Genomic DNA, 27,619 nt, shown 5'->3' with positions numbered 1-27,619 from the left:
TAAAAGACACAGTATGATTGTCACATTGCGTCATCTCCTGATACCACACACACGAGGTCGACACGATCAGCCTTAACGCTCGGTTTGACATGCATCAGAACACAGTCTTTCCAACAACAACAACAACAACAACAACAACAACAACAACAACAACAACAACAACAACGTCGGCTCGTAAGTGCCAGCGCCATGATCCATTTTCGACCGGTTCCCCTATGCCAAAGTACAGCGGTAGAACATGGGAATGCCACCTCCTACAACAGCAGGTAGACTCGAGCAAGTCGAACGCAAATCTGTTTCTGCCTCCTACCTAGGATAAACTTTCGATGCCAATAGAGCTCCCCAGGCATTGCGCGTGTGGACATAGCCCACCCGTACTAATAACTTTAACCACCAACGCCCTCCCTCTGACCACCATTCCGCCCAGTTGAACCCTCAAAATCTTTCCCCAATTCACAAATACCTCGTATCTCCAGGCGAGAACAACCTCTTATCACATGCCAAACATCCCCGCGGATGTTGCAACCCGCTCGTATATGTATACCGCCCAGGACCATGGCTCGGGAAAGTGTGGGTTACGACCGATCGGATCGGACGCCTTGACCCAAATCCATGGGTTGTCTGCTGCCTTTTGCCACTGCGTCTTCTGCTGCAACACTAACTGCCATCCTGGCTGGGACCAGCTGTTCTCGGATGTTTGTATATTCTTCCTCTTGGGTGTTGGCCTTGTTGTGAGGTCTCTAAGCGGCCTTGTGCGTCGTATCCCTCTCGTTGATACTGGGGATACTTCCGATGGACCTTCTCTCCCGGATTATTACCGTCATCAGGTGTGACGGATCATATCCGCACGTATACTTTGCAATAAAGCTAAAGCTAGCCGATTGAAATGAAGTCGAAAGGTCTGGGATAAGAATGCGGCCACTGGAAAAGAGGAGCTAGGCGCCCGTCGGCTTGCTCGCCTCTACGCAGAAGACTCTTGCACATACAGCCTTCATCTAACTACGAACGATCTGTCCTGTTAGAAGTTAGAGGATGACCTCCGAACACTACATAGTGGATTCGCCACGTCGGGATGGAATTCTACCCAGGGAATCTACGTTTACTCCCTCGCAGCTGGATTTGAACATGCAATCTTCGCGATTCTTTTGAAGGGCACAGACAGTCCACATTAACGCGTGATATCTATGGATGCTTTCTACTTTATCACACAACTCCTTAAGGCGTGCAGCGGCCGGTGAAGCGGGGATACAAGGAGCAGTCCCTGACGGTGTAGCGGGCACACAACCAGGCCAAGAAACGCTCGAGACCGAAACCGTAACCACCGTGGGGGGAGGTTCCGTACCTAAGAGATGTTAGTCAGACATATCAAAGTGGTGACAGGGAGAGGAGGGGGGGGGTAGAGGCAGGAAGACGTTGACATACTTGCGCTGATCAGTGTACCAGTAGTAGGGAGAGGGGTCCATGCCCTCGTGCTTGTAGGCGGCCATCAGCTCATCATAGTCGTCCATTCTCATACTACCACCAACGATCTCACCGACACCGGGCATCAGGACATCGACACTCTCGGTGACTCGGCGATCCTGCTCGTCCTTCTTCATGTAGAAGGCCTTGATCTCGGCGGGGAAGTGGGTCAGGAAGATGGGCTGGTTGATGATGTCGGTCATTTTGCGCTCGGCGGCCTCAGCGATATCATCGCCGAACTCGTGGGGCTTGCCCTCCTCGTTGGGGATGTCGTGCTCACGGAGCCACTCAATAGCATCGGAGTAGCGCATGCGCTTGAAAGGACGGCTGGGGGGCTTGAAGTCGGGGTTGAGCTTCTCGATGAGTGTCTTGGTGGCAGGATCGGCTAGCAAGATCTCGATGACACGGCAAATCATGTGCTCCAGATGATCCAGGAGATCGGTGAAGGTGATGAAGTCCAGCTCCGCCTCAATGTGAGTGTACTCGGACAAGTGACGACGAGTGAGGGACTTCTCAGCGCGGAAAGAGGGGCAAACACAGAAGACATCGCCGAGCGAGGGGAGACAGGTCTCCAGGTAGAGTTGGGACGACTGGGTCAGGTAGGCGTCTTCCCCGTAGTAGTCGAACTTGAAAAGAGTGCTTCCACCCTCCACCTGGGTCTGCACCATGGCGGGAGGAGTGACCTCCAGCATGCGCTTCTCTTCGTAGGTCTGGCGGAAAGCCCGCAGGGTGGCAGCGCGCACCTTCATCACCGAGGAAATGGTCTCACCGCGGAGAACCAGATGACGGTTGTCGTAGAGGGTCTGGGGATCGGCGTCAGGGGCGACACGGTTGGAGATGGCATCCTTGTCACCAGCAGCACGGCCGATGATGGTGAAGAAGTCCGCGTGGAGCTCGCGGTTGTCGGGAGCGTGTTGCTTCGGGGGCACAGCACGCATCTCACCGTGGATGGCAATGGAGGTTTCGAGAGTGAGAGTCATGGCGTCGTACGTCTTGACGAGCTGACCGGTCAGAACACACTGAAGGTAGCCGGAACCATCGGTCAGGGTAAGGAAGATAACGTCCTTCTGGGGGCGGAAGCGGTGGACACGTCCAACAACGCGGACACGAGTACCAGGGCCCTCGGATTCGGGAGATCCCAACTTGACGACGGCGGGGTCGGTTTCATCGAGGCGGATCTTGACGGGCTTGGGAAGGGAGGTATCTTCCTTGATGACGACCTTCTTGGCTTCCTCCAGGATGACCTGGCGCTTCTCAGCCTCTTGCTTCTCGCGGATTGCCAGCTCTTGTTCCTTGGCGGCCTTTCTCTTGCGCTGCTCGTAAAGGTTGGTGGCCTTCTTGACGGCCGACTTGGTGGCGGGCTTCCACTCGAGCTTGTCGGCACCCTCCTCGGCGGGCTCGGTCTGGGACTTGCGGGTCAGGTATTGGTTTCCTTCGGAGGGAGGGTGCTGTGTGAAAGCGTGGACAAGAGTCTTGTAAGGAGCGGATTCGGTGCCGGTCGCGGTCGACTCGTCCCGGCCGACATCCTCGTCGATATAGATGGTGGCCATTGTGTTGGTCCTCTTGCAAGGTATTGTGGTTTGAGGGTATTGAGTCTATGTTCTAACCAGGGAGCATTGTGATCAGTGGATATCCATTTGGAGACGTGCATGTGAGTCACACACACCTCCTGCCTTATCAGGGGCGACTGGAGTGGAGGACAGGGGTATGATAAAAGTACGGAACTTACATCTTAACCAATCGGTCAGACAAGGAAATGCTACCACAGCAAGTCCCGTGTGAAGGTGAGGTGAGGTTGTCCGAATCGCACAGTGCGGAAAGACTGTTCTCTCTTGCGGAGGGGTAAATTTCTGGATTCCGCCCAATATCCCCGCGTGTGCCTCAGGCAGAGATGGCTTTAAGGCCACCGGGCAGTACTGACGGAACACGCATCCGGTCGTCCCATCAGTCGGTGCGTCATGCCTCAACCCTTCGTAGTTAAAAGCAGAGCATTTTCGGTAGGCTACTCCATATAGGACAACACAAGACATAACTAGTATTCTCTTGATAAAGAGCGTGAGTGTGCAGAATGTCGTTCCCTGCGGGGAAATATGAGTATAATAGGCACTCGTCCTAGACCGCCTCAGTCGCCTCGCCCTGCACTTCTGGTCGCTTGCCATTGAAATTCGCACGGATTACGGTATCCTTTGAAGTAGAGCCACTTTTCCCGTCACTTGAGATGACTGAGAGCACTTAGCTCCAATCTGCCATCGATATGCTCTCCCCCAGATACCACGAATGTGATCTGTCTGACTGTCTGGCTGCCTGTCTGCCTAAGGCACTGACCAAGTAGTGGATGCTTCTGCAGCCGGACCGGATCAAGATGAGTTCCGTGCAATATCCCGAAAATCCTCTCTCCGGTCCAGGAACACCCCACCGTCAGACGGTCTGTGGCTGGTTGACACGCCCCCCATTACCCAATGTGGATAGTGACTACCGATTCCACGGTAACTGATCAGAGGTCTGAATGACTGATCGCGCGCGAGCAGAAGAAAAATAACGTCTGTGAAGGTGATGCATCTTATCCGGATGGAAGACAAAAGAGCGCGTCGCGGGAGGAGTGTCGACCCTCTCTGTTAGGGGCTATCTATGCGCTCGCTTCACATCAAAAAGAAGATCAACAAAAATAATCTCATTCCATTCAGATCCTGGACGCGCGAGGCTAGTGGTCAAAGTCCGCCTGAGACTTGGCTGACAGACACGAAGACGCGGTTGAGACTTGAATCAAACTACTCGATATACCTCTCAAGAAAGAGGTAATGTCATGGCTATGGATACGATACTATTATCATGAAGTGTTGATCCTAGACGCTGGTCCCAGAGCCTTGCCGGCCAAGCAAAAAAAAGACTGTTTCAGACAATCTGGTTGACAGGCAGATGGTTGGATCATTCGTTCGATGGGGTCCTTTTCCCCATCTTTGCTTCAAAACTACGGATCTACTAATCAACTCTCACTCCACAGGGGAAAAGAAGATTATCTGCCACTTCTAAAATTATCGACACCTTCAAAACTTATTATGATGGCTCAATCGACCTTAGCTTTGCCTGAGGAATTTCCCTCACCCCCTTTTGCTTTGGTCCCGTTCGACAAAGACTGCCTAGTTTAATTTCCCCATATCATCGGTCACATACCTGTCCCCTCTCATTCCTTGCTTACATGATCCTCTCTTTGTGTGGTTACGGTTGCTCTTTCTCGCCTTTCTGACGCTTCGTGTTTCTACCCGGAAATTGTCGGCGTTGACCAATTTCATTTGTTTTAACCCAGTTATTCATTTGTTTTTCAAAGTCTTACCTTTTTGAGTTGAATTTTCTACTGTCTTTTCTTCAGACATTCTTCCTTGAGCCAGGTGTGAGAGGGCAGCAGCCTTGCGAAAGTCCCAGCAAATCGCTCAATAATATCAAGGTATTATCTTTCTCGACGGACAGTCTATCGCTCTATCTCTCACACGCCCCCCTTTTCCCCCTTCCTACCAGGGGTCCCCTTTTGCGTACCTTATTTTTATTTTATTTTTTTATTTTTCTTACTCCATCGGACCTCTTTTCCTTCTGAACTTGAATTGGCAACTATTAGTCTGGCTTTTGTTTATCATTTCTTTCAATTACTTTTGTTCTTTGCAATCATCCTCCTCTCTCTCTCTCCACAGTCAATTTCCACTTATCCCTTTTGAGCTCAACTATTGGTGCCTTTGGCAGACCTTCTTTGTCACCATTTGAAACTCTAGCAATCTGGCACTTTACGCAGGGTTCGCTGGATTATTCCTTTCATTCACTTCTTGATGTCGGTTTTTTGACTTCGGCTTCTCATTTGACAGACCCATAGCACATTTTCACTATTGTTCACCTGTTTGATCGTCATTACAATTTTGGTTGAACTGCTGTTCGTCCACTTTCTTTCTTCCTGGTGCCCCTGTTCCAGTCTCCTGGATCTCGGCCTTCTTTACCCGCAAACTTAACCCACCCCCCCTAAACTCAACTAAACCATCACAGGTTTGTCTCCGTTCCACCAGCCCATCCGCTCATTGTCCATGCACATTCCAATTGACTACTGGGATCCCTTCTAGACACGTCTCCGTTGGAAGAGGACTTCTGCCCCGTGCTGTGTCCTTATTCTTATTACTTTCATTCCTCAATCGCCTTACTCTCATTCTGGCCTCTTGAGCCTCTCTTCTTGTCCTTATTCCCCCCCCTACTCTTTCTGGGGGTGATCTTCAGGCCCGGCTTTTTTCCCTCTCCCCTGGCCATTCTTACCGTGTCAATTGCATCGTACGTCCTCCCTCCCTTTGGCCCTTGGCTGGGTGACATCAACCATCCCATCTCCGACTACTCACCCCCGTTCTCTTTTTGTTTCTCTAGGGGACTCTCGTGTCCAGTCGCTCTCTTCTCTCGCCATGCAAACCTCCGATGCGAGCATCCCGAGTCGTCTGATTCCCTCCAAGTTCTCTCATCTCAACGCGGACAACACGGGCTTCTCCCACGGTGCATACAATTCCAACAATATTCCCTTGCAGGGTCTATCGGACCGGAACGCTCGTCGTGCCAATATTCCTGCCATTAACACCTCAGCTCCGATTTCGGACACCATGGGTTCCGCGGGGACCGCGTTCGACATGAACTTCACTCCCCTCCTACCGTCTCAGCTGCTACTTGGTAGTCCTTTCCAACCCGGCACCCCATCTGCGTTTGCCTCGCCTCAATTCGCCAACTTTGGAGGCTTTCCTCAAGTCAATGGTCCCACACATGCACAGAATCAGAGCCACCCTCTCGCAAGTCCGACTCAGCCTTCACAGAATCATGGTCTTTACTCCGGCATGTTGTCGCCAGATGGCATGGGTAACTCCCAGATGCTAGGAGCTCCGCAGTCTCCAGTAGGAGGCTTGAGCGGGTTGGGTAACGCCGTGTTTGGCGCTCATGCCGCCTCGGTAACCCCTGGTATGCTTTCTGGAACGAGCCGTACTGTTTACTTGGGGAATATCCCTGCCGAAACTTCTGCGGAAGAGATCTTGAACCATGTGCGGAGCGGTCAGATTGAATCCGTTCGCTTGCTTCCCGACAAGAACTGCGCATTTATCTCTTTCCTGGACAGTAACTCCGCGACACATTTTCACTCGGACGCTATCCTGAAGAAGCTCGCCATCAAGGGTAACGATATCAAGGTTGGATGGGGAAAGCCTTCGCAAGTACCTACATCAGTGGCGCTTGCAGTGCAACAATCTGGCGCATCGCGGAATGTTTACCTGGGCAATCTTCCCGAGGAGATGGCAGAAGAAGAGCTTCGGGAGGAACTTGGCAAGTTCGGTCTCATCGACACTGTCAAGATTGTCAAAGAGAAGGCGATTGGTTTTGTCCACTTCCTGTCGATCAGTAACGCTATGAAGGCTGTCTCACAATTACCTCAGGAGGCCAAGTGGCAGGCCCCCCGGCGTGTCTTCTACGGTAAAGACCGATGTGCATACGTCTCAAAGACCCAGCAGCAGAACGCCGCCCAATTCTTGGGCATTGCTCCAGGATACGCTCATATTCTTAACTCGGCAGACCGTGACCTGATCACGAATGCGCTCGCTCAACAGTCTGTTGCCGCCGCAGCCGTGGCTACCACAGCTGGTGGCGTGAACAACCTCGGTAATCGCACTATCTACCTGGGCAACATCCACCCTGAAACCACAATTGAGGAAATCTGTAATGTCGTACGTGGTGGACTTCTTCACCACATTCGTTATATTCCGGACAAGCACATCTGCTTTGTCACCTTTATTGACCCGACCTCGGCGGCTTCGTTCTATGCCTTGAGCAATCTTCAGGGCCTCATGATCCATAACCGTCGTTTGAAGATCGGATGGGGTAAACACTCGGGACCCCTCCCCCCAGCCATTGCTCTCGCTGTGAGCGGAGGTGCTTCGCGGAATGTTTATGTTGGAAACCTGGACGAGACCTGGTCGGAAGAACGTCTGCGTCAGGACTTTTCGGAATACGGAGAGATTGAGCTTGTTAACACATTGCGCGAGAAGAGCTGCGCTTTCGTCAACTTCACTAACATCGCCAATGCCATCAAAGCGATCGAGGGAATGCGAAACCGGGACGAGTACAAGCGGTTTAAGATCAACTTTGGCAAGGATCGGTGTGGAAACCCTCCGCGTCAGGCTGGTAATGGTGGCCAGCAAGGCCGTAACGGTTCAGGAATGGAAGGCACACAATCCCCCTCTCCGGCCTTGAACGGTTATCAGCAGAACCTGAGCCAGTCCGGCTCTGGATCCAGCCCAACTCATCCCGCTCTATCACCTGCCCCTGGGTCCACTGGCTCTCAGAATGGACACCCCGGCAGACACCCTTTGCAGCAAGTCTCCTCGCCGTCGGGTATTCTTAATGTCGGAGCCAACAATCCACTGACAATGTATCTCAATCAAATGTCAGCTCAGCAATCTCAGGAGCAGGAGAACCGGCTGAATGATCCGATGACCCTCGCTGCGCTCCAGTCTCATTCCCAAGCCCCTCAGCAGCAAAGTCTCTACAACACAGCAAACACTGGCGAGCTCGGCAACGGGAGTATCGAAGCTCCTTTACATCAGCACAAGCCTTCCATCAACGGGTTTCTGAATGTGACAAATGGTTCATCGGGACCGGGTCACCATTCAACTGCCAGCACGGGTGGCTTGAGTGTACCTCGCGCACAGCACTCTCGAGCTGTCAGCCTGCCTTCATTCTCTCAAGAGCCTTTTGGGCATATTTCAAGCCAGGCTGGACCACCTCGTTCGGGAATGGCTCATCAGCCTCAAAGCAGCTTCTCTAGTTTCTCATCCGCTCTTGGGGGCCTCAAGCACGCAGGCTTCGGATTGGCAATCCAGAACGAAAGCTCGCTTCCTGGTTGGGCTGAAGAGGAGATTGGAGCCAAATGATTGCTGCGACGAATATCTCTTTTCTAAAATCACTTGGGTGGTTTCAAAATTTCATGCCCCCATTTTGGCATCTCGCCATTACCTTCAGTGTCACCATTTTTGATCCCTTTCTCTGTATTGGCTTGTCGCCCCTTGTGGTTTTTCACCTTCTCTAATTGTCTAAATGTTTCGTTTCTTGACCACACCACTTTACACCGTTTAATTCCCTCGTTTCTTCATATACCAACACTTGTATTGCTAGCTGGGTATGATTCTTCTTCTTCTTCTTCTTCTTGATCTTCTTTTTCATTTGCCCCTTCTTTCCTTCTATTTCCCTTCTCTGCTTCTCTTCTTTTGGCTACTTACATTATTTTATTGGATCTGCATTTGGCTACGAAAGCGGGCGGGATCTCGGCTGCACCGCAGATCGGTTGGCTTCGGTCTGTTCTTTATGTTTCAAGCTGCCCATTTGCATATGTGATGCCATTCGACGGAACTTGATCCAGAGCACACAGCTCCCCCAGTTGCTTTCTAATAACGACAAGGGTTATATAGCAGGCGGAGGTAATTGATACTGGATAACGATAGCGCTTACCACCATCAAACAACATAGGAGAGACGAGGAGGGTTATCCTCAAGAGCAAAGAAAATGACAACGCCTGGTTAATATGTGTAAGGCTGCAAAGGTGCAAGTAATGCGGATCGTACAGTACTGTTTCCACCCACTATTGGGGGTAATTTGTTGATGGTTTGCCCGGCTTGGTAGCATGGAAAAAACATATATAGTCACGTGATGATAAGACCGGCCAGATAGCGCTAACCTGAATAGGGATTACCATGATCGAACATCCCAAGCAGCATCCATCATAGCTTTGACTTCGCCTTCATCAGTAGCCGTGTAAATCCCACCTTCACAGCCTTCTTGCTACTACCTCAGGATGTCTCTGCCCCCGGAGCAAATTAATATCAAGCGGCGTCGCGAAGAAGAGCCCGTCGACACATTATGTGAGAAGGACCCTTGCTTGATTGCTTTTTTCCCCAACCATTCATTGCATAAGAAGCCGTTTCCTCAGGTTTCTGACCTGGCGACAATCTCGTCTATCTAAATTCCAATACTACGGCCCTTTTCTGCTTCACCCAGAACTAGAACTGACTCACCTCAACAGATATCCAATCAGAACTTCATCAAACCAAACGAAGGTTTACAGACTTTGTTTTCCAACGAGTCCAGGTCAAGGGCCATGGTCCCAAGGGCACTACTAGCGGAACATCCTCCAGTCCACCGCCCCTGGCGTCCGGGCAGCAACGGGTGATCCGCACTCCACGGTCCGTGAGCAGTGGTCTGTTCCCTTCGAGCACCGCTGCGGGGGACGGTGGTGTCCCCTTGGTGCGGGCGACATCGCCCGGGGCGGAATTCCGCGAGGAGCGCCGCCTCGCCGCCGCACGGCGGGAGCACGACGAGAAGCTGAAGCGAGCGTTGCACTCATCGCCGGCCGGCAGTCGCTCGCCGGCCCTCGACAGTGGTGCCGCTGGGCCCACCGTCGCCGCCTCCAGTGGGCACGAGAGTCCCGCTTCCTCGTCATCCGCAGCTGCCTCGCAGCAGTCGCTGCGGCGGTTCCAGATCTCCCGGTCCAGCACCCCGATCAACACTACCCTCCGGGGGACGGGTGCGGGGGTGCAGAAGCGGAAAGGGGACGGGCCCGTCGCGATTCTGGTGGAAAAGCTGAAGCGCAAGCCCCATTCGAGGCAGGCGTCCTTGGTGGCGGATGCGGTTGCTGGTGCTGAAGGGTTGGATGGGATCTCGAGTTCGGGCTCTGGTGCTGGTGGGGCGGAGGAAGCCGTTCGACCGCGCAAGCGGCCCGTGGTGAACCAGGCGGAAAGGAAATGGAGAGAAGAGCGCAAGAGCGCCATCTCGGCTGCCAAGCAGCATATCTCCCAGGTTCTGGATCAGGAATCCCAGGCTTCTCACCAGAGCACCTGGGAGGATCAGTCGGAGCGACTCGCAAAGGAGCTCGAACAGGTGGCCCTGGAGTTGGATGCGGAGATGGAAGTCGACATGCAGCATGCGGGGCCGTATAGCCCCCAGAGCAACATTGGGTCCTCGGCTTTTGGAGGCGGGCAGCCGTCGCCGTCTCATTCGGTGGGAATGCCCAAGCTGCCCCTGAAGTACCAACCGCGGACGCCCAATAAACATCGCCCTACGCAAAAGCCCCGGGAGGGCAGCGCTGTACAGGATCCTCACTCGGCCGCAACGGTGACCGACGCCCTGCCTGCGGAGCAGGATGACGACGAGGAGAGCGACGGCGAATATGTCTACGATACGTACATTCGAAAGCCGCTTCCAGTTAGTGGCATGCTTACGGACCCGCTAGCCAACCTGGAATTGGACCATGATGCCTGGTTCAAGCAGCACGGCATCGATATGACTCGTCAGGACATTGGGGTTATTGTCATTACGCAAGAGGACGAAGAATACTGGGAGAATTTCGCTGAGGAAGAGGAGGATGAAGAACGGTGGGACAGCGAAGATGCAGACTCGAATGGTAAGTCCAAGCGCAAGGTCCCGTCTGGTTGTGAAGACAGGGTGAAGCGAAGGATGAAGGATGAAGGATTGAAGGGCTAACGGGCATGGCACGACACAGCTGAGAATAATCCCGCAAATGATTATCCGGATGAAGAATTGTCGTGGGACGATGAGGACGAGGACGTCACGGCTATCTACAGTAAATACCGAATTCATGCGCGGTCTGATGACGAGGAATTTGACTTCGACGACTCCGGCAGCGAAGGGCGCCGTCGATTTGACTATGGATTCCGGTCACACGTGGAGTCGGATGAGGAAAGCTGGTGAAGAAAGATTCGAATAAGGTCTGTGGGACTGAGCTCAAAAAGCGGGAAGGAATTATTCACAAGTCGAAGAAGGCAGCCGAGACTAGCTGGGGTGGCTGCGTCTGCAGAACGAAAAGGCTGCCTGGTTTGGTAAAGGACGGTCGATGCACGGTACTTTGGTGCTGGGTGCAGTGCTGCAGGTCGCAGGAGGAACCGACAACGACCACGGAGAAGAGAAAATGATACACCTAACCAAAGAAAGACCTGTTCCTTGATAACGAGTTTTGGTTATGCGCGCGCGCGGACGAGAGGCAAGATAGCTCCAAGGAAGATTCAGTCTACGAGCCAACGCATCCATGCGTCGCCAAACTGGCAGCGGCCTTTCTGCAGAATCCGCAGCCAGTGTTGTCAAGCTCAATCGGCGAAGGGAAAAAAAAAAGGAAAGACAGATCACGATAGCAACAATCTGCAGGCTTTGTTCCGGTGCTAACTTAGCATCTATTCGTTCACTTGCAAATCAGCCAGCCAGCCAGCCAGCCAGCCAGCCAGTCTCATCCAGTCAGCCCTGCGATGCGTCCCGAAGAGGAAACAGACAAGATGCTGGAGATTGTGCAGCAAAACTATTCATCCCATGAACAGCCAGCTATCAGTTACCCGAATTAGATTGAATATCGTATTGGCCGATGATCGTGTCTCGAAAGGAAGCGAAGGGAAAGACAGACAAGACAATCAAATAGATTGGATTTGATGCAGACCGAATGGAATGGAAATGGTTGATTGACTGAGTGAATTTGAATGATTGAATGATTTGAATGATTGAACGATTGACAGAACGAATGGGCCCCCAAGAAGATGATGCGGGGTAACTTGGACGACAATCCCCAACCCTTCCATCCATCCATCCATCCTTTCCTTTTCTCATCGGATCCTTCTCTGTTCACCCCTCAACAATAGTATTCTCCATCATAACAACAAGCGAAGGATGGATAGCTTACCCGCTTACTACACCCGAATCATCCCATGATACTTGCACATGCACAATCTCATCATCGTTGCTCCATCCCAATCCTATTCTTTCCTGAGCGTGAGGATCCATGCACGATCGCCTTGTGGTCGGCAAGAGGTCTTTGTTTCAATCGAGAGTTCCTTGGCCTGTTGTTCCTTTCCTTATGCTTCTGCCTTTTTTTTTCTTTCCCTGCCTCTTTCTTTTTTACTTTTTCGTCTTCCATTCCAGGTATCGATTATCTATGGGGCCGTAGTCAGAACTCCATCGTCTAGTCTCTATCAACTCATTCGCCCGAGATCCACAGACACCGCTGTAACCTATGTATGGTATACTACCTACGCCCACTCGTTCGTCCACTGTAAGAGGTTCATCTTATGTAAAACGGCTCTTGATACTCAATATGATTGAGTCATCGTCATCATCGTCACCATCGTCATCATCGTCATCATCATCATCATCACCACCATCCACAACAACCATATCGCATCCATGCCTCCAGCAACCAACTCCCGATGATCTTTCTATCCCCCATGCCCAACCGTAGCGAAGCGAACATCACCGATCATTCCCGCGGGGATATTGTCGATGTCAATCTTGCAATCCAATCCAGAAAATAAAGGACCTCGATCAGCATGGCCTCCTACTACAAACCGCCAAACCGCCAAACCGCCAAACCGCCAAACCACCTCAAATCCCCACAGATCCCTCTCGCTTCCGCTCAATCAATCAAAAAGTCCCCATGAAGTTTGTAGACATTCTCTTTTCTTTTCCCTTCCTTTCCGCACCTACTCTTCCTTTGGCTACTGCGTCAGGTCCCAGTCTAGCGAGAAAGGGGGGGGGCTGTGCAGTGCATTGAACATAATAATAAGCAAGTGCTGAGTAGTTAGTGAGCATGCATAACATGCAAAGCAAGGCCTGAACTAATATCATGCTAACGACTTGCGATTAAGCCTATTATGGAGGTACAATATAAATTATTGATATACTATAGAATGTACAATATTGTGTACGGTACAACGCTCACAACACACCATGCAAGATGCAATATGCAATTATGCTTTCGCTTCGCGTCCTTATTGTCTTGCACTCAATTATGGTTAACCTGTGTAGCTTGGCTTAGCTAGCTAGGTGGTTCCCTTTGGAATCAGCGGGCTTCCTCTTGTATTGTTCCTCTGAGCCTCCAGTGCAGCTGTAGATTATCATACATGGTCAGGAGGTAACTAAGAGGGATAGGTCTACTGGAGTATACTAGAGTTGGAACCCAGGTGAAGTACGTGGTAGATAGTCCTTTTCCCCTGTTGGGATGGTCGGAGTACTCTGGGAATGTAAGCGAGGTGAGTTATTTGTCATGCTTCAGCCGAAGCCAACGTATCATTGTTATACATCATATCAGATCATCTTTCAAAAGACCTTTCCACTTCACACACACACCGTCTTGTGCATGACTAATTCGGTAACAAGTCTTCTTGTATTGCTTTACCTGAGTACCCGTTGTTACCAGCCTGACACGTATAGTACCCGTACTGTACACAACGTTACTCTCCGTACCTCCCTGTCAACGGACGATCTCGGATTTCGGAGGTAACTTATGGTGCGATGTAGTCGGCGACATAGGCACGAAAAGAGTTAAATTGGTACCCACAAGGGTATCATGGTAGAATTCTTCCACTTCAGATAAATCCTCACGGATAGATTGAACGAGACATCCGCCATCTAGACAAGAATGGTAGGTCCATCTAAATGGTATTTGGTAGGTCTGGCCAGACAGAGAGGGAGGTAAACAGGTGGTATGCCTCCGCATATGAGAAAGCAGCAAACAAGTGTAAATCGACGAGTTCCTCCCACAAGCCCAGTGCGTTTTATGCATGCTCATAACGACAAGAAAGCAGACATCCTCCCAGGCAAAAATCAAGACATGCTAAAGGTGACTTTCAAGTGGCAAATAACGAGCGTAAGAAAAGACAAAGAGAATCAAGAAAATAAGACAGAGGAAAGAAAAATATAATAATAACGTAGAGGTATCTTCGGGGTCGGCCGTGAAACAAAGATGTGTTCGGTAGCGGTGGACTAGGAGTAGGTAAGAAGAGAGGGGGGAGAGAGAGAGAGAACACGCGCTGATGAGCGCAGGAGGCAAAGAAATGACTCGACCACCAGGCGGATGCTGATGAAGCTATCCGAAAACAGGATTATCTACCTCGCAATTCGTCGTCTGCGCACCGTTTCTTTGTCCTCGCGCATCCATGGATACCAGGTCCCTACCCACTCAATAACTCCAAATTTCGGAGCCCCCGAGTCGGCAACTCCCGCCCCCTCCCGCAGAAAGTCGCCGTCACGCATGCGGCGCTGCTCCCGTAATGTGGGACACTTCTTCTCTTTGATGAAGCGGTAAAATTTGCATTGGATTCCTTGGAACCCTCGTCGCTGCCGATCGGGGAACTGCCTGTTGAAGCTTTCACGGACCTCCTTCCATTCTTGGCCGAGGTCCACACGGTGGTACCAGATGAAATACATCTCTTCTTCTTCGTATTTGGGTCGGGGAGGCCGCCGTCGCTCCGCAGCATTGCTGGAGCTGCTAGATACCGAATCGTATCGATCACGAGAGTAAGGATCCGGGGAGGATTCCACCGATCGTGTCCGGTAGGGCAGGTATCCCTGGTCCTGCGAGTCCTCCCGATAAGGATGGTGGCTCTCTGAGTAGGAAGTATAGAAATACTGATTCGGACTGGGCGGGTATAAGGGCGAGCCGTGCTGGCTATATTGTGACCGAGTACTGGTAGTTTCGCTTTCTGCGGATGGATTCAGTAGGGAATCAATGGCCATGCGGCTCTGACGAGACGAGGCAGGCAAGTAGCTCGCCCGGTGCTGCTCGTGAATGGCCTGCATTTTCGACTTCGTTGGCGTTTGTGACGAATTTCCTCGAAGATGGTTGTCTTGCACAAGTACACAAGATTCAGCGTAGAATACTATGATGGATCAAGGCGAGCCACAGTGGGGAAAGTACCGGGCACCACTGATAAGAAAGCAAGCAAGGAAGCAGATGCAAGCTCAGATTGAACTCGCACCTTTTGTGTAGGAAAAAGACGGGGTAGCAACAATAATGAGGAAGGAACCACCAGGGACTCGACTTGAATATCAGCAGGCAAGATGATATCTCAAATAGTAGAGAAACCAGTGCAGTCAAGAAGACTCGAGAGACGGGGAACCAAACGAAGAAGAGAGGAGAGAGAAGAATAAGAATGATCGAAATGAAATTGGAGCACGGAAGATCGAAGCCACCCAAATGTGATAGATAGTAGGGGTTTAGTTTCCGCAATAAAGGCCAAAGGTAGTTCCTTTTTCCTCTCCACGGGGAGCGAAGTAGAGTGCCTGGGCTCTAGGCGGATCAATGACGTGGGAAGACAGAAAGAAGAAATGTCAAAGTAAAAAGAGGAGCTGTGCAAGATGGAAATCCTTCGGGCCAGCCTTCCTCCTTAAAGCATTACCAACGCCGCACGAGACTTCCGGTTGGATTTCCGGTTGAGGGCAATGGCGACCAAGGGTCCCGGTTAGTGGTGTTTAGTTGTGCTGACCCATGCAGCGGTACCAGAGCCCTGGGACGGACTGGCCTGTGATAGAGGCCGACGGTGACTGCGCCCCCGGTGTCTTCGTGGGGGAGGGGGGATTGTATGTCGCTTCTATGGCGGGTAAATGAGGTTGACCGGAGTGATGCGTAGCGCCAGCAGCAGCAGCAGGAGCAGGGGTGGGTGGTAGCGTGGTGGTAATGGGTGGGTGGGTGGGAGGGTGGTGCGTCGTTTGGTAACGGGGACGAGAGGGGTCGAGGCGAGGCAAATGCAAGAGGCGAAAAGAGCCTTGGGGTGATGATTATTGTGGTGATGGTGGTGGTGATGGTGATGGTGGTAGTATCAGTAGTACTTAGTAGAAATTGTTGTCTGGTGATGTTGATGCTTTTCTCTTTTCGTACCTTCCACTTCTAGTACTTCACCTCCGCGGGGAGGCCCTCTTTAAGAGTTATATACTGTACAGAACTCGCCCCCAGATAGATTTGAAAAGAATAAACTTATCAAGTCAGCGGAGATAATGCCCTTGAAAACAGAGAAATTATGATTGAAAGAGGACAAATTCATTCCTTTGTCCCCCCCCCAAAAAAAATAGGAAAAGAGAAATTAAAAGAAAGGAAAAAAGACAAGACAGAAAAAAAAACAATTCCCCAGCGTAGAGCTTGTTTCTTATATGCAAGGATGTTTAGAAATGTTCATTCAGTCATTTTGAAGGATTTGCCACTTTTCTCCACGACAAATGGAGCCTCCGCAAGTTCTAAACGGTAAGAAGTGTAATACTGATAATAACAATAATAACAATATTAATATTAACAATAATCTTGCTGATGTGGATGTCATGGACGGATGGAACAGTTCGGGGAGTGGAGATCATCCAAGGATCACGTTGGCAGGCAAGCAGGACAGACGTGCAGTTCATGCTGGAACAAATCAGTATTCGTGTACTGACTTACATGGACTAGTCCCCGTTGGACCGGGTAATTACATTGCGGCTACTGTATTTTAAAAGTTTTCCTTTTTTTTTTTTATTCGTTTTCTGTTTTAAAATGACTATTCTTCGAGCGAGGGATGGATGAAGGGGGAAATACCTGGGCTGATAGTAGAAAGGAAAACCAATGGATATGTTTATTTATCTTGAATTCCATTCGATCGAATCTATTGTTACCCACCCCCTCCGAGACGACGGATCCACTGACATTGAATGGAAGCAAGCCAGCCTAGTGTTAGTTCATGCATCCTGCTCCATCATATCGAGAATCAAAGATGTGACCCCCTTTCCCCGACAGCATTAAAGGAGCCGCAAGAAGGAGCTTTGACTGAAGCAAAAGACCGACGGTGACTTCGGTTGGAGGGAATATTGACGCAGGAGATTAGATTTCTTAAGTCAGTGCCGCGACAAACGAATCAATCAATGATGGTTCTTAGTGCGATGGAGTGATCAGTTGGACCCGTGTTCCGATGATGGACTAAGCTCCGCGGGTCCAAGTCAATCAATCAATCAATCAGTTTCCGAACTCGCACGGTCGTCTCGATGCTCATCATCCAGGGTTGACGGAATGCCGGATGACTCCCAGGATCACCCCCAAAACATCCAGGCTGGAGCTTGAGGGTTGGTTGACCCCATCTGCATGCGCAGCGGGGGAACAGAGGATAGAATCAGACAATCAAAAGAAAAAAAAAAAAAGACTAAGGAACGGACGGATCTATCCTCGTCCTTGCACGGACTCTCCCTCTCGCGCGCGAGGCCATGCAGTCATGAAGGATGTCTTTCGAAAGTTCTAATTCAGGGGACCGTACGGTTTTCTCGCCTACCTACCGATCGATCGGCCTATTGGGGTTATGACAAATACTCGATGCGACTGATGAGTAACTAGTCAAACTGGAGTATACTTGCACGATCCCAACAGTTGACATAGCAAGCGATCATAATGAGATTCCGTAGACATAGTGAGCTATGTCTGATTGTAAATGACATACCGACTTCTTTGCTCTTCCGTGAAACAACGTAACATCCGATGCTCATGGATAAGTTTTCCTGGGCTATCGACTCGGAAGGCCAAGTCAGTCAATATGTTCGTGTTGAGATAGGAATTCAAAGCCTTCCCTTCCTCTCTCTTCCATCTGTCTTCCTCCGTCAGAGATCCGACCATGAAGAATGTGTCATGCTTGTCGTATTGTTCATTCCGGCAGCAAGGGCTCGTATTTGGTTCCCCACCAGCATTCCTCCTGTACATGAAAAAGGATGCGGACGTATTAAGTCCATACAAGTCGCCTTAGTGTCTCTCAACCAGCATCATACAGTCAAAAATGTAGACAAGAAAGGGGCGGGGGGGAAGATTTGCTCGAGGGCTCATGTAACTCATGTAACTCATGTATAACCTGATGAATGTAAATCAACATGAAATTAGGTCCAAGAACTTAACCAGTTGATGACGATGACGCGGTAAAATTACGCCCGCCCGCCTACCCTGCAGCCCTGCCATTGCAGGGGAAGATTCAAGGCAAATACGGAGCTGATAGGTCCGTTCCATGGCTGCAAGACGGGTGGACCGAAACGAAGCATTGCAGGGTTCAAAAGTCAGCCACGGGCGAAAGAGGAAGGCCAAAAGGGAAAAAAAAAATCAAATCAACAAGACTAGAGGAACATCAGACGACACCGGACCTGCTTGGATGGCCGGCTCGTTTGCTCCTCCTCCGGTGCAGTGTGGCACTGGGGGGGTGTGGATTCATCTTCATCTGCTGCTCCTGTAAAGTAGATTGCAAGCGGTGGAGCCGTGAATTGCTAACTAGTCAGGGAATTAATCAGTTCAATGTTCGTCCCGAAGTCCCCGACATCTACTCTAAATTAAATCCGTCATCTCTGGGGTTTCAACCGGGTCTCGACCCATCTAGGAGCAAATGAGAGTGAATGAAGAAATACATTTCTTCCAACTGGGAAAGAGACTGGCTCGGTTAGTAGTAGTGCACCGGGAACACGTTCGGTGGCAGGAAATAATCCGACAGCTAGTCGTAGAAAGGGAGAGGAAGAAAAGAAAAATCAGGAATACAAAGGAGGCCTCTGAAGTAGCATGCAGAACTGCCCTTTACCCGTGCTCCGAAAGTTATAGGGCAAAACAGGAATAAAAGGCAGCCGAAGCGGTATGATTCTCCAATCAACTATATTAAACAGATAACAAGAAAAGAAATAAACACAGAAAAAGGTAAAGGGTCGGAAACCGAAAAAAATGATCAACTGCAGCATTATCTCAATACAGTAGAGGGCGAATCGATGCTTGCTGAAAATAAAATAAGTTGGAGAGAGAGAGGGGGAGGACTCGGGCTTGCGAAATCGCTGCAAGAAAAGAGAAGAGAGGGAAGAGAAAAAAAGACGCAAGACCAGCAGACACAGAAACAGCAATGGTTGGAAGCGACCAGCCAACAAAAGGGCGCGCATAGCCCGCGTCTATTGGGCGCGGAATGGAATCAGCAACCCAACCTGCAGTGGCTTTGCTAGTGTACCAGTCTGTCGGGTCCAGCCTACGAATAATATCGAAGCTCTATATTTGCCTAGCTCTTATGGTCTCAGATTGCGCAGGGCCGCTGCTGAAGGACAGCCAACCTGACAACCAAGCGGTAGACACGATGTGGGTGGGACCTTCTTTCCCTTCCCCCCGCCTCCCTCCTTCCCTCCTTCCCTCCCTTCAAGCCCACACAGCAATGCAGCACATCATCACACCGTACAGCTTCTAGTATCTATTGCCCTATCGATCGCGAGATTATGGTCCACACTGCCATACCCATCGATGCAGAGTACAGAAAAGGGGAACAACCATGTATGCCACCCCAGGCCATTTTACTTGACTACACTACTCGACTCGACTCGACTCGATCTTTCTGAATTCCCCATTATCCGACAGGTTTACTGCATGTACTACTACGAGTACTAGGTAGTAAGTTAGTCCTAAGCACTAGGCTGTACCCTGCACAGTCAGGTACTCTGTACTACGGTGTAGATACCAATCTGCAGAGCCTGCTGCCAACACATCTCTGCAGAGGTGAGCCGATCACTTTCTTTTTTCTCCCCTCACAGTCGTCATGGAACGGTATGAGCTCATGTCCCACTACCCTCCGCAATAATTGAGAGGGGTGAGGCAGGAGGGTGAAGCAGGGAATATGGCCGGTTTTCACGTGTTCCAGGTCTGAAGCTGATATGCATGATAACGAGCGGCAAACTACACAAGGGGAACCACCCCCCTCCTCCCACATCCCCTCACACACAACCACAACCACTGATATACAAAATTCCTCTTCCATCATGTACAGGACTGATTGAGCAGAAAGTAATGATCTGACTGACGGTTCGCAAAGGGCTCCTGACGAGCCTACTGAGACCCAGCCAAAGCTCATGACAATTGACAAGAGGTTATAGTGGATCTTATTATGGGAATGCCAAGACCGACTGCATGAGGAGAAATCTGGAGTGATTTGTCAACCTTCTTCAGCAAAGCTACTAGTGCTGCCTGTCAAGCCTATGAGTACAATGATTGGCAAAAGCAACATTTCCATTCATCTAGAGGGAGGGAGGTAAGACCCAACACTGCTACTAAGCCTGTCTAGGTAAACAGTCAGGAAATGGTGGGTGGTTATCGGCTGAGGTCGAAGTTTTTGGCAGAGCGGATTCATCCTCTTAGATCCCGAGACGGCGAGTCTAATTCCGAATGCTGTGCAGGCGTAAAGAGACCAATGGGAAGTAGGTGGACCTACAGAGAGTTAGACCTCTCAAATGAAGAAGAAATGAAGAAAAGAAGAGAAAGGAAAAATCAACAAGACAAATTAAGTTTGCGGAAGCACGAAGTCTCTTTCTTCTCCCCAGCCATATATCGGTGAGGTGCCCTGTATTGTACCTGATACCTACCTGATACGACAGAGAAATTTGTTTGTTCTCAACAATGGAAGGAAGATACAAGATACTTACTTGGCCCCGGAGATAGATACAGATTAACAGATTAACAAGTTACAGATTGCAGATTGAAGATTGCAGATTGCAGATTGACACCTAAATGATTCTACAGGAAAGAATCCCCACAAGTCGGCTGTGGCACCGATCAACTTCGGGTTCTTTTTTAGACGAGCCAACGAATCAAGGGTCAAGATGGAAGGTGTTCTGGACGGCCAGAGCGGTACCTCCGCGTGTGGATTATCGATTGGGTTGGGGCCGGGACACGGGGAGGAAAGAGGGGAACGGAAGAGCTTACGGAAGAGTCTTCAGTAACCACTGAGTAGGTACCTAGTACCTAACTACTAGCACATACGTAAGTAGTTTGTATGAGTAAGTAGTTACAGACAGTCATAGTAACTCATACCATAGGTTGAAGACTTAAACTCTTGACTTGAAGGAAGGGAGGGGCGGCCGACGAGCGGCGAGCGGCAGCGGCAGTGGCAGTAGTTAGTGCCAAGTGGTAATCAATTAGTTAGTACCCATTTTGTCACGGGCGGTCTTCTTCCTTTGCAGCTCCTTCCGAGTCCCCTCACTCTCAGGCCTGCCGACGACTGCTGCAACCTGGATTGAGGTCCTTTGTTAATCCAGGCCGCTGCAACCTTCGCTCCCCCCTTCATCTTCTTCTCTCTATCCATCTGTCTATTCTCATCTCGGCAGCATCTATCATATGTTCTCGATTTCGTTTCCATGCACCCCAGTACGGAGTACGGAGTACTGCGTGCTTACTTCAATTTCGCACGCGAAATATCATTAGGGGAAAGAAAAAAAAAAAAAAAAACTTGTCGGTGTGATCTCCGGAGCCGAAAAGCTCACCAAGTGGAGAGACTGCCGGCATACCATCCCTAAAAAGCTACGATATGTCTTGCAAAGTCATCTTCGTTTCCTCTCATCCTACGTACCGCGCAGTGTCACTGACGCGAACATGACGACGGTGACATACCATGCAAGTAACAGAGCTCGGTGTAGGAGCTGAGATTGGTTGCTCAATAACAACCATGTCTGCGGCACAGTCAACTTGCGCAAGCTTTCAAAGCCTCTTTATCCCCCTCCACTTCCCCCTTCCAGAGCGCATAATTGCGTCTCTGTGTGTGGAGAATTTTTTTTAGGCGCCTGTGCAATCGGAGTCTGGAACTCCATGCTATCAATTATGACTTTGGCTCAAAGCAGTCGGTTCATGGCCTGCTCTGCCGCCGGTATTACTGGACTATACTCACAGCAGACTTGAAGCACGTATACTGCATACCTTCTACCTGCATTGCTACATAGAATTAATCCAATGTTGCGCCCGTGTCTAGACCAGACATACGCCAGTGCCTCCGCGGAGATACCGACCAGCCTTCCTCTCTCCTTCCTCCCCGCCATTCCACAGCCAGCGACTTGAATCGGCGGATGATCGTCCACTTGCTTGTGCCTGTTGTAGATCTCTTTTGAAGTTCGGCAGAGTTGAGTCGGCAAAGTGGGCGTGGTATGAATGTACAGTACCATACAGACTTCATACAAGGGCACAAGAAGCAAGACAAGCATTGCTGCCTTATTTGCTTCCTCTACACCAAATCTTCTTCCAAAGCTCCAGGGCCGAAAACCTTTCCTTGTCTGCCTTAGTTCTCCCCTCGCCGTCTCGTCACACGCGTACCCGCAGATGTGTTCAATCACGTGAGTCTCTACTGTCAAGGATTATGAGGACCTAAGCCTATGAGAACAGCTTGTTTGAAGAGAAGGCGCACTTGGACAATTTGATGGACATGGAAGCCCCGCGGCCGAGAGCAGCGTTGCGTTGTCTGGTGGTGGGTACCTTCATTCCAGTGCCACTGAACCAGGATGAGAACAAAGAAAATGCTTCGCCAGGGGCTGGCTTTCCGGCGAATAGAGATATGGAGGACAGGGTCCTGACTCGTAGTCAAGTATTGTACAGCACTCGAGACTTTGTCCCTGTGACAACTATCTCCTGCCGAGGTACTGGCCAGCAGATATGGCGTTGTTTTTCTTTTCTTTTCTTTTCTTTTTTGTTCTTTGTCAGGTGCAGGTTACAAACGGTCTGGTATTATAATCACTGTAGCATCGGTGACACACTAACACAAGCGATCTGAAAGGGAATTTCTTCTAACTCAACCTTAGCTACACATCCGATGCTAGCAGGTTTGATAGTGCTATTACCTGGGAACGACCTAGAATGCGCAACGTTTGCGGCTCTGTGTCAATTGACACGGTCTGGCGCGGAAGTTGAAGGCATTGCCGCGGTGCCGATGGATCCTCCTGAGACCACTTAGTCCCACGCTACAATGCACTATTTAATCCACTACTTACGGATCAACTACGGAGTACGCCATGGTGGAGTCCCGCCGTATTCCGTACTACAGCCGACTTGTGGAAGTCTGTCTTCGAAGCTGAAACGTGTGTCCGCAAAATAACGATACTAGCCGACCTGCAAGCGAACTACAGTGTGCTCCGATCACCTAAGGCACGATGACCCTTCAGGGCCGTTTAGATTTACCCTTACTTGGCTAGCAGTGCTGCAGTCTGGAGTCGGAGTCAAATCTGTTTGGAAGGCCCCAGCTGTCGATTTTTCCTCGCCCTGGCCTTGACTGGACGGAACAATCTCATGAAGGAGACTGTGATATCATCACATTGCAGTGGTGCGACATCTGGGAATCGAAACCGAGTTTTGCCTGCCTGCCGTACGTTTACCGCGGTAGGGATGCTCCGTAGCCCCTTCGACGGAGATTCCCCTTTTTCTTCTCTTTCTCCTTCTTTTCATTCCAGGAATGTTGGTTTTGACCTTGTTCGTGGTGGCTTCAGCCACCGTCCGCACTTCTCGAACGCTGGGAAGCCACAGCAGGACAGATCTGTAGAGCAACAGCATGAGCGAAAAGAAAAGAAAAAAAAAAGAGAGAGACGGTTCGACCCAAGGGAATCGTTTGCAGAAGTAGAAGAACCTTGTGTAAGATTATCATGAACCCTTGGTATCCATCACCTTCAACCAGAGATGGTGAGGCTTGAAGGACAAGCTCGGTTTCTTACGCCCAAGGATATTGCCGCCTCCCTCCTTTCTACCATAAGACGGACGCTCTCTTGTCCGATAAGTCTTGAGTTAGGGGAGGCTCACACTGGATGACATGATTTATTGAGCGATGCAACGGTCAAATGAGCGACATTTTTCTGCATCTGCAAGAACGACTTCCACCACGATCTCCTGTGCGCAGCACACCCTCTCAGCCAAAAGCAGAGCCAGATAAATAGATACATTTATTGGACAGGTTCAAGCAAGAGTTTCGAGCTCAGATAGCAACGCCCCGATGGTATTCGGTCAATCTCGGTTGCACCAGATTCTCGAAGCCATGCAGGATATTCCTTTCGGTAAGGGTGGGCTCTAAAAGACAGTGGATACATCAGAGCTTCTCGGGCTGGAAATGGGAAGAGTGTGCGCCAGATCAATTTACGGCTCGATCCCAATCGTCAATGATCGACGTCGATACCATTTCTCCATGATCATGATGCCTCAACTTTGCACAAACGCGTTGAGTGATATGTCAACTCTCAGTCAATAGTGATGCTGAAGACTGCATACTGTATTTGCAAGACATCTCCGTAAGGGTATGGGCATATTCAGGTGTACTTGTACATCCTCCGACTCTCCGAACTGATATGCCTATCAAAGGGGATCATCATCTTTCGCCGTCACCCCAATAGAAATAGGCCATGAGAATCAGTCATAGGATTCCAAGTCTCGATCCCCAGTATTTCAGCTAGCCCAAGCCAAAACGGAATAACTACTTGGTTGAGACCAGGATACTTCCAGGCATTCTTTGGCACCTGAGGTACAGTGTCTGACTGCCTAATGTAACTAAATTCACTTATAGTTATCATCAAGTATGACTATGTGTAAGAGACACGCATTGCAGACTGTGATCATGTGGTCAAAGCTCGCAGTCCTTAATCCACCCGATCAAGCAGTCGCACTTATCGTCACTGGCTAGCCTGGGACAGGGCTCGATACCTCCAGTTGGCACATGTCGATCCTTCCATCATACACCTCACAGTCACCAGTTGACCTGCTTCCTTTCTCTTCCTCTCAGGTATCTGGCATATTCCTGTCATTCCCCAATCGGGTTATTGATTAACACGCTGCGAATAGGTTTCTAGCTCATGGAAGGGCAGTAACGCTAGAAGCTCTTGGCACTATCACACTAAGTCCCTCGAAATTTCTGACATCCTTCACACATTTCAAACCCAGCTACGAACAGGGTGATGAATCCTTTGTTGGTCCAGCGCTACGGCAACGGGAAAAAAGGCACCAGGTCGATTTGGCCCCCATGGTTGTCCGATTATTTCTTTTGTTTTTTTTTTCGTTCTAGTTTTTTGCTGGGCCACGTTCACCACGTTTGATCTTCAGGATCCGTGGCCCATAGTTCTAGTCAGATAACGCCACCTTATACCGACGTGCGCTTCGGGCTGATCTGAACCATGGGACCATACCCAGGACAGGTTCCCGCGTTAGTACTCGGCTCCGGTGGACCATGCGCCGGACAGGAGAACAAGAGACTACCAAACTCCCTGGGAGTGAGTGGAATCTTCATTTATCCGCCATTATTGCCTATATTGATTGCATCAGAGTATAGATTTTTCGTTGAGATGTCTTTTTCAGAAGAAAGCAGAGTCTAATACGTGACAGTGGATCACCAGCCTGCTCTACCAATGATCACTGGATCGTCGATTACGGACGAATGATATTCTCCTTTGCCGTTCGACTGCACTTGTCACAGCTTGCTAAGTGGTGGATGTTCGAAAGATCGAGGAACTCTAAAAGACCAGATACTCAGCTTGACAGAATGTCTAAGAGTCATTCAACAAGATGAGTTTGGAGACAATATCAGTGACAATTGCTCGTTGGTCTGGTCGTCTAAGTGCAAACCCCCGAATGATGCGCCAATCTTTCGATTCGGGGGCGAGAGTGGCTAGCTAAGAAAAGAACGCAGACCGCGACACCGACCTTTCCTGTTCTACTATCCCCTGATGGCACTCCTCCGATCTATCCTCAGCACTAGTACTGCGTCTCGCTTTCGAGATCGGCTTCTATTGCCCCTGCGCCGCTTAGCACGTGGGTCGAGTCGCCTCAGACCGAGTCTTTTATTCCGCCGCCGCAATTAGTGACGGTCCGGACCTCACAGTGGCTTGAGTAAGTTAGCAAGGCTGCTCAAACACCTCATTTGAGCTAACCCATCTATTGCGTGTTTACTTGAACGGGCAAGCACAGATTTCTGTTTCAGACGCCACCTTAGAGCAAATAAGTTCTAGTTCTCTCTTTACTGCTTCAATCGATCTGGAACTCCTGATTTCTAGGGGAATACAGGCATTGGCAAAGGCTTGTACGTATCATTGTGACTCCAGTGGCCGGGTGAGTCGGCCCTTTTGTGCATCGCATCGGCTCCACAGCCAAATCAGTAGATTAACGTCTCGCCTGCCTGTCTGCCTGCCTTCCCGATATGACGTGCGGCACAGTTGCTGTGCATGAGTTGAGGTCTTGGGCGGAGCTGGAAAAATCGAACTAACCTCCACAAAGCTCGGCGCTTAACGTCTAGCTCAGCAATCCTGATTCGAGACCGTGTTGTAATCGACCGGTAGCGTGATACGTAAGCCGACGTCGCGAATCTAACGAGGCGTTTTTTTTTCCGTTAAATTTTGGCCATGGACTCTATTTGGTCAGCTACGGCCCTGCTACCCTTGAGTCATGAGTTAAGCCATCAATCTGACCTCAGATGACATCCTTTTTGCTAAGGCGGATCATGTGCGTTAACTTTTACGTCGACAGGAACCTCTGGTTCAATCAGAAACGAAGAGCAAGCGAACGAGAGGACACATGGATGGAAAAATGGCGGTGGCCGATTGGCACCCCGTCGCCAATGCATGCCATCCAAAAGAGGAGTGATCATGTCTGTTCTGTAACATTGTGTCAATGTAAACATTTGTAACCTGTATTACCCTATAACACGGTATTGTCAATACCCACCACCAAGACTGACGGCCGTTCGATCGACAAGCAAGTCCAGATCGATCAATATTAAAATATGTACTCGAAGAAGACTAGGACTAAGACGCGGCCATTTCTTCCCATTAGCAGTAGTCCGGACCTTCTCTAGTGCCCTCCACAACACCCACCTTTACCCGACCAAATTCCCCCCCCCCCCTCCCCCTCCACCCCATAACACAACCCTTCACGGGGATGGGAGGGGAGGGGAGGGGAGGAGAAGGTGAAAGAAGGGGGCTACGGGAAGGCACGCATCCAAGTAAGCTTACTTCCGTACCTTAAAACAGACTGAAGAACTGCCTAGCTCACTAACCACTTCCAATCGGCTGAGTCAGTGCTTCTTTCTCATCACCTTGAGCTTCATCGTACGTTGGTGATACACCTCCTCCCACTGTGCTGCTCCAAGGATTGACGGGCCTCTACCGCAATCTTGCCACATTTCCGCACTCGCTAGGAAGCCAATTGCCTCACTTGCAAGGATCCTTGTCTATCCACCCTACCCAGAAAGCAGAAACCCCTCAACTGGACGGAAATTGCTCAAGGCTGCCTACTAATGCCTTACTATCACACCTCGACCAGACTGTCGGGTCCGTTGGTGCATTCTCTTTCGCTGCTAGTCTCAGCCGGTGCTGCCTGCCCCCTCACCGGATCCAATTCTTGGGCCGCGCTTGAGCACAGAGGCAGCTGAGATATTCTCACTTCGAGGGGGAAAACTTCCGGGCTGTCAAATTTTCCTACCCTTCCTTGCTATCCGCTCTTCGAAGCTCCCTTGGTGATTAAGGCAGCCCGGGCCTCATGAGGGGACGTACAGCCATCACAGCGATTGTGGGACGGGGGAAGGGAGGGATGGGGTTACGG

The 27,619-nt window shown here is 50.3% G+C and overlaps 4 protein-coding genes across 4 annotated transcripts; 2 read left to right on the top strand and 2 right to left on the bottom strand.

The window, feature by feature from the left end:
- Positions 1–1,215: 1,215 nt before the first annotated feature.
- BO72DRAFT_385849 (asparagine--tRNA ligase DED81) lies at positions 1,216–3,011 on the bottom strand (the record flags this gene model as incomplete). Its single annotated transcript, XM_040941603.1, has 2 exons — positions 1,216–1,342; positions 1,423–3,011. The coding sequence occupies 2 exons, from the start codon at positions 3,009–3,011 to the stop codon at positions 1,216–1,218; spliced, it is 1,716 nt and encodes a 571-aa protein (XP_040797984.1).
- Positions 3,012–5,888: 2,877 nt separating this feature from the next.
- Positions 5,889–8,390, top strand: BO72DRAFT_461604 (putative differentiation regulator (Nrd1); the record flags this gene model as incomplete). The annotated part of the gene is made up of 1 exon (XM_040946529.1): positions 5,889–8,390. One exon carries the CDS (start codon positions 5,889–5,891, stop codon positions 8,388–8,390), a length of 2,502 nt encoding a protein of 833 aa, XP_040797983.1.
- Positions 8,391–9,240: 850 nt separating this feature from the next.
- Positions 9,241–11,387, top strand: BO72DRAFT_217996 (uncharacterized protein). The gene is made up of 3 exons (XM_040939742.1): positions 9,241–9,374; positions 9,536–10,912; positions 11,012–11,387. Exons 1-3 carry the CDS (start codon positions 9,308–9,310, stop codon positions 11,218–11,220), a joined length of 1,653 nt encoding a protein of 550 aa, XP_040797982.1. The 5' UTR covers positions 9,241–9,307; the 3' UTR covers positions 11,221–11,387.
- Positions 11,388–14,394: 3,007 nt separating this feature from the next.
- On the bottom strand, positions 14,395–15,087 carry BO72DRAFT_385752 (uncharacterized protein; the record flags this gene model as incomplete). The annotated part of the gene is made up of 1 exon (XM_040941600.1): positions 14,395–15,087. One exon carries the CDS (start codon positions 15,085–15,087, stop codon positions 14,395–14,397), a length of 693 nt encoding a protein of 230 aa, XP_040797981.1.
- Positions 15,088–27,619: the final 12,532 nt, after the last annotated feature.

The sequence above is a fragment of the Aspergillus fijiensis genome, assembly GCF_003184825.1.
Source record: "Aspergillus fijiensis CBS 313.89 unplaced genomic scaffold BO72scaffold_53, whole genome shotgun sequence".
In the NCBI taxonomy this organism is placed as follows: Eukaryota; Fungi; Ascomycota; class Eurotiomycetes; order Eurotiales; family Aspergillaceae; genus Aspergillus; species Aspergillus fijiensis.
The sequence above is the reverse complement of the archived record's forward strand: the minus strand, read 5'-3'. Positions and strand labels throughout refer to the sequence as shown.

What these genes read in the sequence shown, in the direction of transcription:
- BO72DRAFT_217996 (XM_040939742.1), top strand. Translation starts at nt 9,308, where the DNA reads ATGTCTCTGCCCCCGGAGCAAATTAATATCAAGCGGCGTCGCGAAGAA. An exon ending in AGAGCCCGTCGACACATTAT is followed by an intron (nt 9,375 to 9,535) that starts GTGAGAAGGACC and finishes TCACCTCAACAG; the next exon opens with ATATCCAATCAGAACTTCAT. An exon ending in CGAAGATGCAGACTCGAATG is followed by an intron (nt 10,913 to 11,011) that starts GTAAGTCCAAGC and finishes GGCACGACACAG; the next exon opens with CTGAGAATAATCCCGCAAAT.